Source organism: Vulpes vulpes, chromosome 9, assembly GCF_048418805.1.
Source record: "Vulpes vulpes isolate BD-2025 chromosome 9, VulVul3, whole genome shotgun sequence".
In the NCBI taxonomy this organism is placed as follows: Eukaryota; Metazoa; Chordata; class Mammalia; order Carnivora; family Canidae; genus Vulpes; species Vulpes vulpes.
Window position 1 is genome coordinate 88,622,055 of NC_132788.1, and position 20,315 is coordinate 88,642,369.

A 20,315-nucleotide genomic window follows, 5' to 3' on the forward strand; every position below is an offset into this window, starting at 1 on the left:
AATGTAAGATAGTTCCTTCTAATAGCTTTTTATTCTGAGCAAGGCTCCCAGGATTCATTTCATCCAATAAAAAAAAAAAAAAAAAGAGAGATAGCAGGGCATGATTTCCTCTCCCACAGAGTCAGTGATGACCAAATGAAAGGAGAGATAAGATGAGGTTTTAGTAAGTAAGGAGTCATAACCCAAGCATGAGGGAGGCATGATTGTGTTCCCATTATCTTGATCACACTCGCGATGTTCTAGCTAGTTATAAAGAGAGGAGCCAAGCTGGCTGCACCTGCAAAAGCCACTGGAAAGAGCAGGATTTTAAAATGCACAGGGGGACCTCTTGCCTGTTGTACTTTCTTTTATATCTTCCTATCCACAACACCTGCCATAAAAATCACATAGATTTACACGAAAGACAGGAATTTCTCGGCCATTTCATGCTGGCCAGCACCCCAGCCTCTCAACTACAATCATCAATAGTATTTTTCGAACACATGTCTGGAGTGGTCTACAGTGAGGGCTACATGCCCTGGGACATTTAGTCACATTTTACTCAAAGATTGGTATATTTACCAAATATAAAAAAACCCGTGTGCATCCAAGTGTCAGTCTATTTCTGTGTCATGTTCTAAGGCAAACTTCCCATCATGATTGACTAAATATTTGTGAAATCGCAGACGGCACACTCTAGCTTACTAGATGTTGCCATTAAAAATGTCAAAGGGTGGGTAGCTTAGGGGTCATTTACGCATGTGAGAACCTGACGCAGAAGGCTGGTTCTTCTGGGAGAGATGATCTGGAAAGTGGCTTATTCTGGAAAGTGCATTTTATCCTTCATGCACTCTGTTTTCCTATATGTCAACCATTATGGGGTGACAGGTGTAGGAAGGAAGGCTACCATGGATGCTGTGGATGGGAAAGGGTAGCTTTCAGAGGTGACACCCTGCCCCACATCTGGTCCCATGGCCAGGACCTACAGCTGTGTTCACCTAGTTCTTAACCACCAGCATGTCTACCTCTAAAATTACCTCCTCTCTCCACAAGAGAGACTACTGAGGATAATTTAAATTCGTCCTAATGACTCAAATTGCCAGGCTGCACAGAAACACTATTGGATATATGTACATTGCTGTAACTTTTCCCCAAATCCCAGATGCCCCAAGCTGCTGCCAGTATATTCCTGCCTGTTGTACCTGAAGGGCTTTTGGTTCTGCCATTGGATCTCATCACCCCTCCTCTCCCAGAGAGGATTTTAAAATGCACAGGGGGAGCTCTTGCCTGTTGTACTTTCTTTTTTACATCTTCCTATCCACAGCACCTGCCGTAAGAATCACATGGATTTTAGTGTAAGACAGGAGTTTCTCGGACATTTCATGCCGGCCAACCTCCTGGGATGCCTGGGTGGCTCAGTGGTTGAGCATCTGCCTTCAGCTCAGGGTGTGATCCCAGGACCCAGGGATCAAGTCCCACATCAGGCTCCCTCCAGGGAGCCTGCTTCTCCTTCTACCTATGTCTCTGCCTCTGTGTGTGTGTTGTCTCTCATGAATGAATGAATAAAATCTTAAAAAAAAAAGTCTCCTCCTTAGCCGAGTGGTAGAATCAAGGGGGCCAGACACCACACATGCACTCACACGTGCACAGGCTCCCCCCAACCCCACGTACAGCTTGAGCAGACCTGCCATATGCAGCCACAGAGAAGTTCAAGATAACTCAATGGACTCCCACATAGGGAAAGAAAAATGGTGGACGAACTTCTGGATTATAGTTCTTTCCACTTTACACAGACAAATGGTTCATCCCTTTCTATTAGGGAGAACACTGCAGTTGTGTAAAGGTATCTCATTACATAGATGCCCCCAACACATCATACTCAATGGCATTCTTTTAAAACCTAAATTTGTTTTTATTTTTTTTTTTAAACCTAAATTTGATTTAGGCTTTCTCTACACAGCAAGGCCATAATAAAATGAAGTAGTGTTGTACTGTGTGAGGAAGTGACCCTACCTGCTCAAGAAGTGAGGGAAGTAGAAGGATAGTATCTGGAACATAAGATGGGTACCAGTGATGGGATTCTGCATGCATCAATTATATGTACCTGTGCAAGTCATTCACACTCCCTCTGCATCTCCATCTCTCATTCTTCCGCCTACTCAGCTGATTGTATGCATCTGGGCCCAGGACTCCAGATGTGTAAGTTGGGAATAACAATGGAAATACCCATGAGAATCAAAGAAGTATTTCCTGAGTTGTAAAATACTGTACTATTGATGGTACTGGTTTTGTTTGTTTGTTTGTTTTGTTTTTGTATCCACCACTACAACATACATCTATGTCTTCTTGCCCCTAAGTTAAGTAGTTCTCAGCTCACAGAGAACTGGGAAATTAGAAATCAATGAACCGGCTAATCTATTCAAAAAATCAGTCCAAGGCTCAGATCTGCCCAAACCATAATTTACTATAAAAGTTAAATGAGAAGAGTGAAGGAATATGACACAATCTAGCTCTCAACTACCAATTTCCATGTGGCCCTTTCAGAAAGATTTTAACCTGCCTATAATGTTTGTTCCTTATTTAATAACAGATTTCTCCTTCTACTCTTGTCCACAGTCTAGACCAGCGATCAGCAAACTATAGCCCATGGGCCATATGGACCTGTGCTAATTTTTGTAAATCAAGTTTTATTGGAACACAGCCTTGCCTGCCTTAGATATGTATTTCCTATGGCTACTTCCATGCCACAATGTCAAAGTTGAATATTATAGCAGAGGTGGCATGGCCCACAAACCCTAAAATATTTCCTATCTGCCCCTTAACCAAACATGTTTGTTGACCCCTGATCTAGACTCATACAAGGAACTCACCATCAGCACACTATATACTGTAGTGGAGATTAACAAAAAAAATTTTGTATTGCATTAATGGTTTTAACCCAAACTATACAGTAGTAGTTTGGCTATTTTCAGACAAGTGAATTTTATCAAACAAATATATAATAAAATATAAAGAAGGAAATAATTGAGCATTCTTTCTAGGATGCATTTTAAAACATAAAAACAATCATTAGATCATCATTTTGATAAGTTTAACTCTACAGAGCTATGACACGAGGAACTTGAAAAATTAGTAGCAGTATTCTAATTCATGTAAATCTACAAGGTAATATGGATTTAAAATATGGCTACATCTCTTCCACTTGATAAGAAATCAGTCCATTTTCTTTTTTTTTTTTTCAGAAAAACTTATCTGGAAATTAACAGAAAGGACATTTTCACAACTATAGGAAAACAACTGGGTTAGTATTCATAGACTTATAGAAATATTTTCTTTTGGTAAATCATCTGCATTAATTTCAAGAATAGGAAACTAATTTTATTTTATTGCAAAAGTGGCTCAGTGTAGACATTTACTATCCAATGGGTATAAAGTCTCAGTTATGCAAGATAAATAAGTTCTAGAAATCTGCTGTAGAACATCACGCCTATAGTTAATCTAACTGTACACCCTTGTGACTCTTTCATAGTAGTCTACATAAACATACCTTATTCTTGTTTAATGTTGCATTATATAAAGTTATACTGGATCTAGAAGAATTTATTTATATTAAAGTTATTCCAAATTTTTCTCTACATAAGTTATTTTTAATGTACTCATGACACTTTAAAAGCAATGCAATTCTTACCAACTTTTATTAGTTTTGAGTTGAATAAAAGTGGGTTGGTGTTTGTTCTCTCTTAGTGTGTGGGAAGCTAACACTCAGCGATGTGCAGAGGGCTACTTTCTACTTACAGTTCATAACACACTTCTTACTTCCCTATCATTCACATGTACTCTGGATGCCTATAATGCCACGGGTGGGAAGTTTTAGAATCTAGGGTGCTTCTTTTGACAGAACTCAGGCTAGGGGAAAAAATGGTACTAGGGAAAACCCAGGAACTCTGATGTGTATTTTTGTCAATTCACAGAGGTTCTATGTCTCTTGATCCCACTGGAAAAGATCAAAACTGCCAAAGAAGATGAGAGTTACACGAGTCTCTAAGATTGGTTGATTTTGCAACAAATCTTCGCACAAGAATCTTAGAGCCACAAAATTCAGTGAATTTCAGAACATCTTCAGTATAAAACCAAAGAAAAAACATATCATTCTCCTTCCTCTCTCCCCCCAAAGAGACCACAGGAGGTTCATTTTTAGGTCTGATGAATAGTTCAGAAGGTCTGAAGTAGATTAGTATGAGAGTTTACTCATTTGAATTCTATATTTGAGCTCCAGGCTTACCCAATTTGTCATGGTTCCTTTCTCCTTAAAGAAAAAAAATGTCAGCTATTTGGCACATAAAGCAGCAAAATAAAATTCTCCTCAGACAGTAAACAATACCTTTAAAAGACAAAAACAAAATTTTAGAACCTGAAGATCATTTGTTTAGGGATGATGTGTCATAGGCTATTTCAGGCAGAACCCAGGACATCTCTGAACCAGGACGATTCAGTTTGACCCAGGCCAGAATTTTTACCTTTTCTTCTATTTCACAACTCACTGAGATGTCCCCACTCCTGTTTCAAAATTTTTAAATGAATTTTATCAAGTACTGTTTTACCTAAAATTATCTAGCTCTGATTTTTTGGCAGTTTGCCAGAATATTGTAAAACCAGAGTCTGATATCATTGCACTAAAGGTACCTGACATAATAATCCCAGATGTCACGTCTCAGAAGCCCTTTCATTAACTGGAAGTAACATTACAGTGGCCGCCAGGGAAACGGTCATGAGATGAAGAAGTATGGGTAGGAAAGGGTCTCAGTTATTTGGCCGTCAGGAGAACTTGTCAGGATACACATGGATGATTCTGAGTGAAGGATGAAGCTTCCCAAAGGATCTGGCGCACTGCAGTCAGGATTATTGAGCACAGAGGATGGAAGGCTAACACCATTGTGCACACTGCCAGTTCTACACGGGTTCCTACAGAAGGTTATAATCCTCCATTCCCATTTCACAAAAAGCATGAGAAAATGGCTTCCAAGCTGCTATTCAGGAGATTTGGCCTAAACTAATGAGCACTGCCAATGCTGGAATCTGAGAGTTTCACCCACAATCTAATTCAGATTGTCCTAGTTATAGTAAAATGTAATGAGCTTCATGCTTTTGTTTTTAATGTTTTGTGGATCTTCTGTCAAAACAAACAAAAAGGAAAATTTGATTTTCAACCAGAATCCTCTCCCAGGTGGCTCATCTATTCCTTCCTTCATGCATGCATGCTCTACTGAGCTTCTACCTCACAGGTACTGGCCTGGTTACCCAGAGTCTTCTCTTTCTGGAGTACCAAGCAGCTCTTCCAACACAGGCCTGCCTGTTAGCCAGTTACAGACACCTGGCCCAGGCTACTGGCTGGGCTGCTCTGCATATTGGAGATGCAATTATAAATCCAGAATGAGCATCTAGCCTAGCAGAATCCGTCAGAGTCCACAGAAGACACGTAAGGGGGGGGGGGCAGCCAGGGAAAGGGGGATGACCCCTGATATCATACCTAAGGTATAATGAGAATACAGGTCTTCCACCCGAGGACTTTGCAGGTAGGTGAGCTGATGTAAATTCTCATTTTGCTTTATATGAATTCACTAGCCTTTAGGACACCGAGTCCTAAATGTACAATGGCCTAACATCAATTTGATGATAAACATGGAAATTGGTTCAAAATGGCCAAAGGAGTACACCTTCGTTTTTAACATGTTCCAATGTTTCAACAAAAAATAAATGCTTTGTCTTCTGAGATTTTCTCCAAATAAAAAGGGCCATAAGGGGCACCTGGGTGGCTCAGTCAGTTAAGCTTCCAATATTGATTTCTGCTCAGGTCATGATCTCAGGGTCCTGAGATCAAGCCCGGCATGATCCTGGCACTCAGCATGGAGTCTGCTTGTCCCTCTCTCTCCAATAAATTAATAAAATCTTTAAAAAAGGCCCATAAAGTAAGAACATTGAAATCATTTGGTATCAGAAACTGAACTATAGTCAGTACTTTTTAAAAGATAACTAAATTTGATTCACAATGATTTGATAAAGTCCCTTTTAAATATTTACTCATTGACTTCAGATGATTTTTAATTAAACTTTCATTTTAAGGTAATTACAGATCCATATGCAATTTTCAGAAATAACACAGAGTGATATTACATATCCTTTATCCAGTATTTTCCAATTATATATTGCAAAACTACAGTATGACATCATGACCAGGATATCTCCACTGACACAGTCAAGTTACAGAATGCTTCTGCCATCACAAGGATCCCTCGGGCTGCCCTTTTATAAACTTTCATCCCCCCATCCCCACTCCTCACCCCTGGCCACAATGAATGTATTCTCCACTTCTATCATTTTGTTATTTCAATAACAGTATATGAATGAAATCATGAAGTATATATTATTTGGGGATTGGTTTTTCTTTTCTCTTTTCTTTTCTTTCTTCTTTTCTCTTTTCTTTTCTTTTCTTTTCTTTTCTTTTCTTTTCTAACTCAAGATAATTCTCCAAAGATTCAAAGACTCCTTCTGTGGCATGGATATATCAGTTTGTTTAACCATTCACCTTCTGAAGGATACCTGGGTTGTTTCCAGTTTGGGTCTACTACGAATAAAAGCTGCTATGAACATTTATTTGCACACTGCTTTTGTGTGAACATAAGTTTTCATTTCTCAGAGATAAATGCCCAAGAGTGTGATTGCTGGAACACAAAATAACTGCATGCATAGTTTTATAAGAAACTGCCAAATGTTTTCCAGAATGGCTATACTATTTTACATTCCCATCATCCCAGTTTCTCCACATCCTTACCAGCATTTGGTGTTCTTTTTTTCTTTGATTATTTTTTTAATCTTAGACCCTTCTGATAGGTGTGTAATAATATCTCATTGGAGTTTTAATTTGCGTTTCCCTAACTAAGGATGTTGAATATCTTTTCATGTACTTACTTGCCATCTTCTTCAGTAAAATGTCTCTCTCCATGTCTTTAGATCATTTTCCAATCAGATTGTTTTTACTGTTGAGTTTGAGTTATTTATATATTCTCTATATACTAATTTTTTTTCAGATATGTGGCTTACAAATATAACTTGGGAGAAGATATCTGCAAGCCACATATCTATTCATCCTTTCATCAGGGTCTTTCACATGGCAGAAGGTTTTTGGCCCCCCCCCCCAATGTTAATGTTATTAAATTTCCCTTTTATGGATTGTGCTTTTGGCATCAAGCCTAAGAACTCTGTTTGGCCCTAGATTCTAAAGATTTTCTCCTACTTTTTTTTTAGAGTGTCAAAGCTGTCCACTTTATATTTAAGTCTTTGGTTCATTTGAGTTAGGAATTTGTCATTTCTATTGGCTGAGTAATGTAAATTTTATTTAAGTAGGGAGCTTTGGGCCAAGGTTAAGTTGTTTTTTTTTTAAATGAAATATTTATCTATTCATGAGAGATACGGAGAGAGAGAGGCAGAAAAACAGGCAGAGGGAGAAGCATGCTCCCTGCAAGGATCCCGATGGGGGACTTGATCCTGGATCCCGGGATCACGCCCTGAGCCGAAGGCAGGCGCTCAACCACTGAGCCACCCAGGGGTCGCAAGGTTAAGTTTTAAATTTGTTTGTTTATGGATGTTCAATTGCTCCAGTACCATTTGTTGAAAAGAATATTTTTCCTCCATTGAATTATTTTTGCACTTGTGTCAAAAATCAGTTGGGCATATTTGTGGGTATATTTCTGTGTTCCTTCTTCTATTCTACTGAACTACAGTTCAGTAATAACATTGATTGATTCAAAACCAATGTCAAGCTAGCCTTGCATATCTGGAATAAATCCTACTTTGTGGTGGTGTATTATTCTGTAGAAATAGATATATATAGTTAGATCTGATGTGCTAAAGTTTTGTCCTCATGAGGACCTTCATGAGGGTTATGGTTGGTAGGTTTCTCCCCTGCCAGGTAAGTATAGGTTTTTTTTTTTCCTGTTCTGTACTATTTTTGTCTGGTTTATTAAGGAACCACTAGCCTCATAAAATTAGTTGAAGAGATTTCCCTCCTCTTCTATTTTTCTGGAAGAGATTTTGTAAAATTCGTATTAATTCCTCTAAATGTTTGGTAGAATTGTCCAGTGAAACCATCTGGGACTCGAGATTTCTTTTTGGAAACTTTTAAATTATGAATTCAATCTCTTTAATATTTATAGGACTATTCAGGTTATCTATTTCATCTTGGTTGAATTTTGGTAGCTTATGGTTTTTAAGGATTTGGTTCATTTCTTTTCAGTTGTCAAATTTATGACTGTAAAATTGTTTATAATATTCCCTTATTATCCTTTTAATGACTGCAGTTCTGTAGTAATATTTTGTTTCATGCCTGATGTTGATGATTTGTGACTTCTCTCCTTTTACTTGTCAGTCTTTCTAGAGATTTACTAGTTTTATTAATAACTTTTTGAAGGACCAGGTTTTGGTGCCATTAATTTTTCCCTGTGGTTTTTCTGCTTCAATTTAACTGATTCCTGCTCTTTATTATTTCCTTCCTTCTGTTTGCTATGGGTTTATTTTTCTCTCCTTTTCTAATTTCTTGTGGTAGGAAGTTAGATTATGAATTTGAGGCCTTCCTCTTTTTAATATAAACATTTATTGCTCTAACTTTCCATCTCAACACTGTGATGGTTTTGTCCCACATATTTTGATATATTGTTTTCTCATTTTCATTCAGTTTTATATTTTTTAAATTTCCTTCAAGACTTCCTCTTGGCCCATGTATTATTTAGTAGTATGCTTAATTTCTAAGTGTTTGGAGATTTTTCTGTTGTCTTTTTGTGATTGATGTCTAGCTTGATTCCATTGTCAACAGAGAACATGCTCTGTATGATTTCAACTCTGTTAAATTTATGAAGGTTTGTATTTTGACCCGAAATATTCTTTATCTTGGTTGCATAAGTGCTTGAAAAGAATGTGTCTTCTGCTGTTGTTGGGTACAATGTCCTGAAAATGTTATTTAGATCTTATCAGTTGATGATGTGCTTCAGTTCTTCTATATCCTTGCTGACTTTCTTTTCAGAAGTCTATTAGTTACGGACTGTGCAGTGTACAAGTCCCTAACTATAACTGTAGGTTTATCTATTTCTACTCTCAGTTCTGTTAGTTTTTGTTTCATGTATTTTGAAGCTCTGTAATGTGGTCCAAACACATTTAGCACTGTTATGTCTTCCTGGTGGATTGATTCTTTTATTCTTCTGTATTGCCCTTGTCTCTAGTAATAGTAATTTTTACTATTTAATATAGCCACTCCTGATTTTTCTTAAAAAAAAAAAGTTTGCATAATGTGTCTTCTCCCATCCTTTTATTTTTGACATATATGTGTCATTGTATTTCAAGTGAAATTCTAGTAGTCAGCATATGGTTATATTTTTAAAAATCCACTTGCCAATCTCTGTCTTTTAGTTGCTGTGTTCAGACCATTTACATTTAAGATATTTAGTGATATGTTAGGGCTTACGTCTGCCAATTTATCTTTTTTCCTGTTCATTTCCTCTGTGTCTTAGTTCTTACATTCCTATGAATTACTTGTTAAGTACATTTCCCCCACTATCCGAAAGTAGAACATTCCTATGAAACTTGTTACAAACTGAAATGGCATAAAGCAAAGAAGCAATTACCAGTAATTTATATGGAAAAATGTTTGTGCATTCCCAGACCCAAAAATAATCTCTCTTAGGCTTTTCTGATACCTTAGGACACATCTTGCTAAGTGACGCAGAAAATAAATGGAGATGAAGCACAGATGCTCAGAGACACAGCTCAAAGCTATGGAGGTTTCATGCCTTCATGGTTCCTGGGGAAGGAGTTTGGCAGGGCCACTCTCATCGCTCAGGGTGCACCCCATCTCAATAACAGCTTACTGCAAAACAAATGCTGGATGCTATTTTTGCTTTGTGCCTTTCTTCATAAAAGCAAGAAATCCTGTTCAGCTATCTTTCAGTTAGCAAAAGCAGGTGCTAATGTAGCTCTTTTATAAAAGCAAAGTGGTGTAAAGTGACCTTTCAGAAAGCGTGGGACACCTGTATGCCTCTTTTCATTGTTTTCTTAATGGTTGCTCTGGGTGTCATAATATAAATATGCAATTTATCACAATCTACTGATATCAGCATTTACCACTTCTACTAAGAAGTAGAAATCTTATTTCTAATTAGGTCCTTTTACCCTCCATACTTTCAAAATATAATTGGCTTGTTTTCTTAGCAACAATGGGCCCACGTCAGATGATGCTATATTTTTTGCTTCAATTATTCAATATGATTTAATAATCTCCTGATAATTAGGATACTCTACTATACTCCTATTTTAACCCAATCTAATATTCTTTCCTTTTTGAAGTTTTAAGCCTTTTTCTGTTTTTATTTTTGTTTGTTTTTGTTTTTCCTTTCTATTTAGAGAACTTCTCTGGCCATTTTTTACAAGTAGATTTGCTAGTAAAAACTTTTTATAGTTTTCCTTCATCTGAATATGTTTTTATTCCCTTCATTCATTAAGGACATTTTCACTGAATACAGAATCCTGAGTTGACAGTTGTTTTCTTTTATTACTTTAAAAATGCTCTGCCATTTTCTTCTGGCCACTGTGATTTCAGATGGTAAGTCAGCTGTCATTCAAACTGGTAGTCTAAGCACTGTGCCTTTTTTCTCTGTTGCTATCAAGTTATTTTTTCCCCTTTGTTTAATTATGTTTAAATATGCCCTGCCATGGAGTGATGTGACTTATCCTATTCGGAATCTACTCAGCCTCTTGAATATGTACGTTTATGACTTTCACCAATTTTAGGAAGTCTTCAGCCAATATATCTTCAAATATATATCTAGTCCTACTCTCCCTCTCCTCTCCTAGGACTTTTGTGATATGTTAGCTAGCTCTTCGGTTATCGCCCCACATGTCCCTGAGACCCTGTTCATTTTGTTCCAGTCTATTTTCTCACTGCAGTTCAAATTGGGTAATTTCTATTGATCTGTCCTGACGTTTACTGATTTTATCTTCTGTCATATCCACTATACTACTGAGCTGGTCCAGTGAGCTTTCTATTTTGGTGACTGTATTTTCCAGTTCTATAATTTCCATTTGGCTCTGTTTAATAACTTCTATTTCTTTGCTGAGACTTTCTATTTTTTTTTCATTTGTTTCAAGAGAATTCCTAATTGCTTGTTGAAGCGATTTTATAATCTCAACATCTGATTCATGTCAATATTAGCTTCTGTTGATGGTCTTTCCTCATCCTTATTGTGATTTTCCTGGTTTGGGGATGACAAGGGGTTTTCTATTGCATTCTGAGCATTTTAGGTTTTATATTGTGAGACTCTGGATCCTATATAATCCTTTTCTTAGCCATCAGTCTCTGTGTTGAGGTATAGCACAAGGGCCAAGTGGGTGTGGGTGAGATGGAAGGTCAGTTTCTTGTTCATCCCCTGCTGAAACTGTGGAGGGTTGGTCTATAGTTGTTCCATTGGTTTTTCTGGAGTAGAAAAGGTATTATCACAAAGGTTTTGTGTTGTGAGGCTACCCCTTTCCTGGTTGTTTGGCTAGAAGGGACAGGCTTTTCTTGGATTTTTTTTAGAATTATTATTTTTGGTCTCTGCCTGTTGTAGGTGCTGGAGGGAGGTTTCTGGGTGCTACATTCAGATGTCTGGTGGGAATCAACAAGGAGACCCAGAGAACTCAGCTCGATATCTTTAGGTGGAGGCAGTTCACCTTGCAGTCTTTCTATACTTGTGTGTTGGTTTACATCCAGGGTGTTTTAGTTGTAAGGGGTTGAATCTGATTGTAATGTGGCTACTCCACATTGGCAGAATCATATGTCCAGATAAATGTTTGTATTCAAAAACACTATAGTCTTCAATATCCAGACATTTTCAAAGGTGATTTTAAATAATTGCTCATCCCATTTTCTCCAACAATTTTTTCCTTCATTAGACCTCAGCTATCTAAATATCCCACTGTCCCTTGTTTATTTGGGAAGCAATCTGAAGGGAAGTCTTGATCATTTTAAGCTTCTTTTCTACTTAATGTTGCAAGCACCAACACTGGACAGCTATCTGAGGCTCTGGAGGATATTTCAATGCTACAGTATTGGGAAGGAAGTGGAAATCAGACCCAGGCAATGGTCAAACAAGGGGAAGGTCCCTAGGAAAACTGGTGATAGATTTTAAATAAATTAAATTTATTTAAAAAGATAAATGGAGGTCTAAGTCATTATGTCCTACCTTATCCGAAAAATGACTATGAACATACATTCTCTAGATACAGTTGTTCTGTGAACTACAATGCAATTCTTTCTCCCTCCAAACATAAAGCTTATTAGGGTGTTTCTTCCCCCTCAAATTGAAGCTTAAATATTAACTCTGGCATAATTTTTCCTTCTCACTCTCTTCTAGCTAGAGCAAATTTCTCCTAATCCTCTGTTGCTTGCTCCCTCAGAGATGCCCAACCAAATGCTTCTACCACCTTGTACCTAAAATAGTAGCCATGCCACTCCCTGCCCCTTTGAGCTAGGGGTGTCTCCCCAGCACAGGCACTGTGCCTTACAGAAACCTGCCTTGCCACTGCCCTCAGCCACTTCCTGGGAGTCTTCTCTCCGGGAGAGGGGCAGTCCTGAACGACAGATACAACAAAACACAATGAATAATGGTAGTTGTGTGTCCCAGGAGGTGTGATATTGTTGCAGCCACAGCTACACCTTCAACCTAAATTGTTACTCAGCCCTGTAGGGGGTGGTAAGGTGGTAGCTGTGGTGCTTTGTACTGACATATTTAAAGATGGCTAAGGGGATGGATGCCTAGGTGGCTCAGTCAGTTAAGTGTCCAACTCTTGATTTCAGCTCAGATCATGATCTCAGGATCGTGACATCGAGCCTCACATTGGGCTCTGCACTAAGCATGGAACCTCCTTAAGATTCCCTCTCTCTCTGCCCTTCCCCTCCCCACTATGTGCTCGCTCTTTCTCAAAAATAATTATTTAATTAATATGACTAAGGGGAAACAGGCTTTATTCTAGAGATATCCATTCTAGGATTTTTCCTAGAATTCTCCAATTAAAAGAGCAACTTCTACCCCACTTCCTAAGGTCCTCCTTTAACACACCTTCCTTTTGTTCCACAATATTTATGCAGCAGGCAATGCTCAGAGCATTGAATATACAGCAGTGAACAGACATCATCCCTATCCTCATAAAGCTTACCTTCTAACCTGGGAGACAAGTTACCCCAATAGCTACCCCAACAATTATTTAATCAATTATAGTAGGAAAAACAAGAATTTTTTTTTAAAAAGGGGATTTCAATTTTCTTAGAAATCTCAGCAAAAGCCATATTCTTTCAAAGGTATCAACACAGGTATCAAGCACAACACAGGATGTGTACACGGCAAGAAAAAAAAGTAAATCAATGCAATTATTTCAGAACTATTGAGCTTCTGAACTCAATGTAATTATTTTATTGCCATGGTTTTATTTGTGCTTCTTCATAAATGTTCTATGCAATGGGGTTCCAAGGCCCTTAATGAAAGGCAATACATTGATGAATTTGTAAAAATTAGAACAGAAATACCGTCAGCAACCACTGTAAGAGACACTAGGTTTGTATCATGACCCTTGATGCACCTGTCCAGCTGCAGACCCTACCTCCTTGTTTGTCCTGTCAGCTTGCACCAATGTCCCATTCAGGCAAGGTTCCACGTAGTGAAGCTCCTCATTATACTGTAAAGAGATCAAAGAGCCAGGGGGACACAATTAATCATTTGAGGGGTACCAGATAATTTAAGGGTACATGCAAATAAACAAAAAAACAACATAACTACAGGCTCAGTTCATTCACATAGGTGACTTTCTCAATTGATGCCTCTACATAAAATTGTGCTTAAGTGCCAAATATTCTTCTCTTGTTTGAGGGAGAAAGTCCTAGAGCCTGTGCTGGTAGATGGCAATGTTCAGGGTGTACACAGTTAACTGACTATCCTTTGGGGATGGCTCCGAACACTGGGGCTCTGTGGCCATGGCTGACTGCATGACCCAGGTGGGATCTCAAGATCATCCCGAGTTGCGCAAATATCGCTCCAGCTCCCATCTTTGGTTTTCTGGAGCCCAAGGACCTGTGTGTGGGCCACACATGAGTAACAAAAACAGAATGGAGGAAAGGCCTTGATGTCCCCCCTGCCCCACTCCTCCATTACTCTGGGAGGCTCTGTGGTTTTTTATCAGAGTGCTGCTCAAGAGCAGCAGCACCACCTTCCATACAAGCCAGCCAAGGCCAACCTTCCCATTCCTTTTTATCCCAGAATACCTAGAATGTGACCATTTGTTTTTGTTGAAAGCTCACAATTAGAAAATGGAAATTTAAGCATGATTCTCTGCACTGTGGCTAGGCTGGGTCCTTCTGAAATACAAATCAGGTCATGTTGCTTCCTGCCAACCCCATTCACAATTTCCACTGCTCTGCAGATAAACCTTCCCAGGGTGTGGCAGTGCTCTGGACACTTGGCCCTGTTGCTCTTTCCAACTTCACTCCTTCATTAGCCCTCCCTAAAAACTCAGCACTAGCTAATCCCAATTCCCTTCCTGCCCTCTGAGATATCTCATCTTCTTCTCCCACTCAGGGCCCTCTGCCTGGAGCTCTTGCTCTGGCATCTCCTAGCTGACTTCTGTTCATACTCCAGGTCACCTCATTCTGCCTCCTCTGGGAAGCAGCCTCTGGTGTAGGTGAAGCTCCTTTCCTGCAAACTCCCAAATTCTAATAGCCTGGGGCCTGGACCCCTTACCATAGGTGGGCCCACATTGTCAGGACCCATATCTGGTCCCTTGGTACACTCCCTGTGATGAGCACAGGGCTGGGCCCAAGGTCGGTGTCCAAGAATCATGTGTTCAATGAGCATCATTACATTTCCCACTCCAGCTACTGAAAGTCCAGCCCAAAGCTCTAGAGGAAAGGAATGAGAGCCATTTCTCACAGGTCCAGCTCTCAAGCAAGGTCTGGCTAAGGAGTGCAGACTTCAAGTGGACAGTGAGGACCATGGAGGGCTGTGCACAGGGAAGTGAGTGAATAAAGGGATGAGCATGGGCCCACTGCTCCAGACACACCTCAGTGACAGACTGCAGAGGGCCAGACATGCAGCTGCTATGATAGTGACAGAAACACCTCCTGTCTCAGGGCTGAAGCACTTGCTAAGCAAGCAGGAGTGGAGATAATGACATCAGCAACTCACTGTGACTGAGTACTCTCTTCATCAAGGCACAGGCTAGACGTCATTCAACGGCATACCTCAACCATGCCTCCTTTACAGACAGGGAAACCAAGGCAGAACAAGGATGACCAACTTGTCCAAAGTCACTGCAAAGTCCAGATTCAAACCCAGGCAGCTTGACTTCTCAGCCAATGACCATAGGACCTCAAAGTCCCCAATTTCTCCTCTCTGGCCAAGCCTCTGTGGTTCCCTTCAGTCTGACTCCGGCTCCGTCTTTAATCTTTTTTCTTAGCCATGCAAAAGCCTTTGAAGAAATTACAGCTCAATGGTCATAGGGCTTAGATCGCCTCTGAGAAGGTACAGAGAAAAAACACATTGATGTAATTCTGGAATCAGCTATTGACAAATGGGAGCATGACTGTTCCATTAGTCAACAAATGGAACATCATCTGAGGATTCAGGAAGCAAATCACAGTCTAACTCAAAGAAGAGCTTCTCCAACATTCTCAGCCCATATTGGACTGATGCTGGAAGTTGCTGAAAAAAGCAGTCATTCCTCTGTCCTCTACCTCCTTTGCTGACTGAGTGAGATGAGGGTCACAAGATGCCCATTCCAAAGCCAGGAGCATAATCATTCTTAGCCAATCACAGCTATCCTGTCCTGCTCTGCTGGACGCATGTTTTCCTACCGCCTTGAAGCTAGAGGTGGTCACATGACCCATTCCCAGCCAACAAAACATAAGGATCATTTTCTCAGGGCTTTCACTGCATTGTCTTGCCATTAAAAGAAAACTCTTCTTTATCCACTGCCCACCTTCCCATGTTCCTTCCCACTTGGGATGCCACTGCACGACTGCAGCATCCATTTTACAACCATGAGGTGATGAGATTAAGAATGGAGAGCAAAGCTCAAGAAGATGGAGCCAGTGTGGGTCTTTGATGACGCTGCTGAAGCATCACGCCAAACCTATAGCTGCCGTGCTGCACATCTCTTCCAGAGATTATGAAATGCCTATATGTTGAAGCAGGCTGTATTCAGTTGTTCTGTACCTTGCACTCTCAAACTTCCCAACTCTATTTTCTAGGAGAATTTTAAACTTTACATTCTACTTAATATACATTATCAATATTGACTCCTGGGGTTGCATAGTCTGAGGTGAGAGTCAGGACACGTGGGTCCACGTGCCATGTACTTCCTGTGTGGTCTTGGGAAAGTCACCTAACCTCATGTCCTGGATTCTTATACATAAGAAGTGCTAAGTCATCTTCCATTTACCCTCCAGGGGACCCTGTGAGGATCCAGTGAGGCAACAGACCTGAAATTGCTTTGCTAGTGTGAAGGCCTATATATGTGGGGGGCTGCAGAGTGGGCTGAAAAGTAAAGACCAAGATGTTCTTGCCCTCATCAGGGAGGAACATGTGCAGTAATCAAAACCATGCTTTCCATCACTGTGTGAGCCATGGCCACAGTGGAGGAATCTGCTCTTCTGAACCCTCGCCAGCTTGTTAGTGGCATCATCCAAGCTTGCAGTTGACTAATTTCCCTTGACTGCATCAGGATAAAGCTATGCTGAGCAATCTGGTCTGTATCACCGAAGGGAGTTGGGCTCAGCCGTCCATGTGAGGAAAGAGTGCACACCAGGCAGCTGTGCCAAGGAGGCCCGTGGACTGTGCATGCTCACCATACTACCCAGTGCTCCTCCTTAGGGGAACACCAAAGGTACCCTTTATGTGAAACTGTTTCCAAGCTCCCAGTAGCTCTCTGTTTGGAAGCCTTCCAGTTTCTACATTTTAATGGATATTCCCTAGATTTCCACTTTGTGAAACAATGATGGAGGATGGTCATATCAATTCACAACTGAAGATCTGGTCACCTCCAGCCCTAAGATACAGTGGTCGGATAAACAGCTCTCCTTCATCCCTACTTGAACAATCAGGTATCAGTAATCTAAAAAAGAAAGGGATGCAGTGCACATCGTCATCATTGGCCAGGTGGAATTCTCTTCCACCATCAGCTTGGTCAAGGTCTCTCTGCTCTCTGAGTCTCAGTATTTGCATTGTGGAAATGAGAATTGTAACTAAACTTCTCCCATGAACTCATGGTGAGCATGAAATGAGGTAATTCAGTGAAGAGTCAATGCAGAACTGGGCATAAAAGAAAGAGAAAGAAGTCATCTGGATGCACACACACAAGGAAGAAAGAAAATGAGTGTCATGTGTACTACCTAGAGAGAAAGACCAACAAATACAGCCTCCATCTGGAGCTCTGATATTTACTAAGTGGGCAGGGGGTGGTGAGGACAGGGGGCGCATGCTCCTGATCTCTGCTGGAGAGCACGGGCTCTGCATTCATTGGATAGAAGTGCTATACCAATAGGCACATGTGACTGTGGGTAAATACCGAAGACAGAAACCACTGAGGTACGTGGCTGTACACTGCCCACTCCATGCCACACTCTGAAGCCTCTCAGTGGCCAGGGTCTTTGGCAGACATGGAGCCAAGACTGTGTAGCCAGCTTACTGCCAAATCCCCTCCCAGGAAAGCATCTGCCATGGAGCCCTTCGGTCCTCTATTTGCCCACCGAATATCCAGTAAGCACCTGCTATGTGCCAGGGACATAAAACACTGGCTAAATTTGCACATGATCATCATTGGAAAGTGATCATGAACCACTTTTTCATACTTTTATCCATAAAATAATGTGCTCATTACATCTAAAGATAATGGCTATTTTTCCTTTTCATGATAAAAAGTGCTCATCTATGATGTTGCCATGGTCCATCCAAAAAACAAAAACAGGTTTAAGGCAAACCCATGATCTTCTTCAGGGGTTAGACTACATCCCACTCCTCTCTTCTCTCAGGAACTATCCTTCCCTTTCTCCCATGCCAACCACATAACTCTGTACTCTGACAGCAAGGACACATGGCCATCTGCCTTTTCTTTCCTTCCTGTGAAATCCCTGTAACCATTCCTACATCTACCGTTTAGGGACACAGCAAAATGGGAATTTTAATGATCTAAAATAGGAAAGCCAAGGTTTAATTTTGATTAAATGAATGGCCAGAACGTGTTGGAGAAGGATCTAAACACAAAGAATAGATGGGCTGGGCTCACCCACCAAGGCTCACACAAGCTTTGATGTCGGTGTAGAATTATGTCACAGGCTGGCTCACGTAAATTGAAGCCTAGAGCCCAAGAGTGAAAACCAGCTGATTCTGGTATCTGGATGATATTGAGAACTCAGCTCTACTTCATGTTGGAAGCTGGACTTGAGGATGAAAGCAATGGAGCTTTCGGACCTAACAGAAGAAGACCATTAGTCACCTAAGAAAGAGGGTAAGGGAAGACCTAGCTAAGAAGGGAGAAACTTGAGGGAGACATCCCACACATCACCCTGCAGCTGACCCTCCATGTCCTCCACCGCCTCCAGATGAAGTCCCAATTGTTCTATGTGGCTGAGCAGACTTGTCGGGTCTGGCTTGCCTCTCTCCATCCAGCCCCATTCTTTTTATAATCAACTACCTCCATGGCCACCCCACCTCCCATGTTCACCCTGCCCCCAACTCCAATATGTCCAGACAATGAATACCTTTTAGTCAATCCCACCGGACCAGGCTGTGCTTCCTGTGGGTGGGAGAGGAGTGACTACTCACCAGTAAATAGCATCTTCCTCCTCAACTGTGTATTCTCCTCCGCCTGCCCTACCTCTTGCAGATGCCCTGTTACCTTAGTGTTCCCGTAGTCATCACTTTTTCCAAGAAGTCATCAATGGGCCCCCAGCTGGTTACTCGCCCAGCTCTGTGCTCTCTCCCAGGCCCCCTCACCACTCCCTCAAAGACTGCACTGCCCCCACTGGGCTCTGAGCATCTGCTTCCCACACACCCAACACACACACACACACACACACACACACACACACACACAATTCAAGGTCCACAGGAGAGGACAATCTGTCTTCCTTATTTACAGTGGCAGCCCTCATATAATACTTCATTCTTAGCACTCGATAGAATTCATTGAATGAAAAAATAGAACAAACAAATGAAAAGCAAAGTCATAGAGCAGATCACACAGGGAAAAGAAGAGAAACAAAGCCTAGAGAAAAAAAAAATTGACAGAAGAAAAAAACAAAAAAGAAAAAAAGAGAATCTCTCCCCCGTTCAAAAAAACAGATAAACAAAAAGTAAATGAAGTAAGTGGGTACGTTTTAGAGAATCCTAAGTTCCACAAAACAAAACAAACAACAAAAAAAGAACATAGAATTAAAATGCTGGCATGCTCACGCAATACAAAAAACTGATGTAGAATTACTGGAACTCCATTAAATATTTATATGGTTTTATCGGTGCACTTTTGATTAAACAACCTTTAGAATGAAAATGTGTAGGGCTTATGTAACGAAGCAGATGAACCCACAATATTTTCACCAACACAGGCATCCCTGAGATCTTCTGCATTACAAAAGCTTCTTGTGTAATTTGAAACACGACTGGACATAATTAGTAGTACAGAACAAATGAGCACTGCAAGAAAATACCATCCTCATACTTTTAATACGGAATCGATTACTTTAAAAAGCAAATCCATAGCAGACAAAGCACTGGAGAAACGGTTCTAAAGAAAATCCTACAAATTAAAACCAGGGCACCAGAAACTTCTGGGTTGAACTAACAAATGATGCTCTTCTCTATTCAGCTCTGCACAAACACAGGCTGCAGGAGGCATTTAAATTGATTTAACAATATCAGTCCAGTTAATATTGTGTTCATTTAATGCATGGCTTAGGCTTCTGTAAAATCATTTTTCAAATTTCAGCATCGGACAGAATTAGCACCCTCATTTTTATGATAATATTGTTAATTTAATGCATGGCTTGTAGTTAGACTTCAAAGCAAATCAGAAAAATATGCCTTTTCTCTTGTCAGTGACATCTCTCTTCATGCACCAGTGGTTTGACCTTAAATTTTAACTTCGGCTGCACAAAATCACTCTCATATTTCTTCTATTCTTCTATAATTTGATCATTTAGTTCATCAGTCTTAGATTTTGCAATACCCTGCCCATGAAAGCCAAAACAGTTTTTTAACATTATCGTTTCA

At 40.3% G+C, this 20,315-nt stretch overlaps 1 protein-coding gene across 2 annotated transcripts in view; it reads right to left on the reverse strand.

The window, feature by feature from the left end:
• Window positions 1-20,315, reverse strand: part of CACNA2D3 (calcium voltage-gated channel auxiliary subunit alpha2delta 3) — an 833,608-nt gene that overhangs the window by 414,886 nt on the left and 398,407 nt on the right. For both annotated transcript variants that reach the window (XM_072720752.1, XM_072720750.1), the window contains exon 9: window positions 13,657-13,731. In XM_072720752.1, the coding sequence (XP_072576853.1) occupies window positions 13,657-13,731 (75 nt within the window). The remainder of the gene's footprint in view (window positions 1-13,656; window positions 13,732-20,315) is intronic.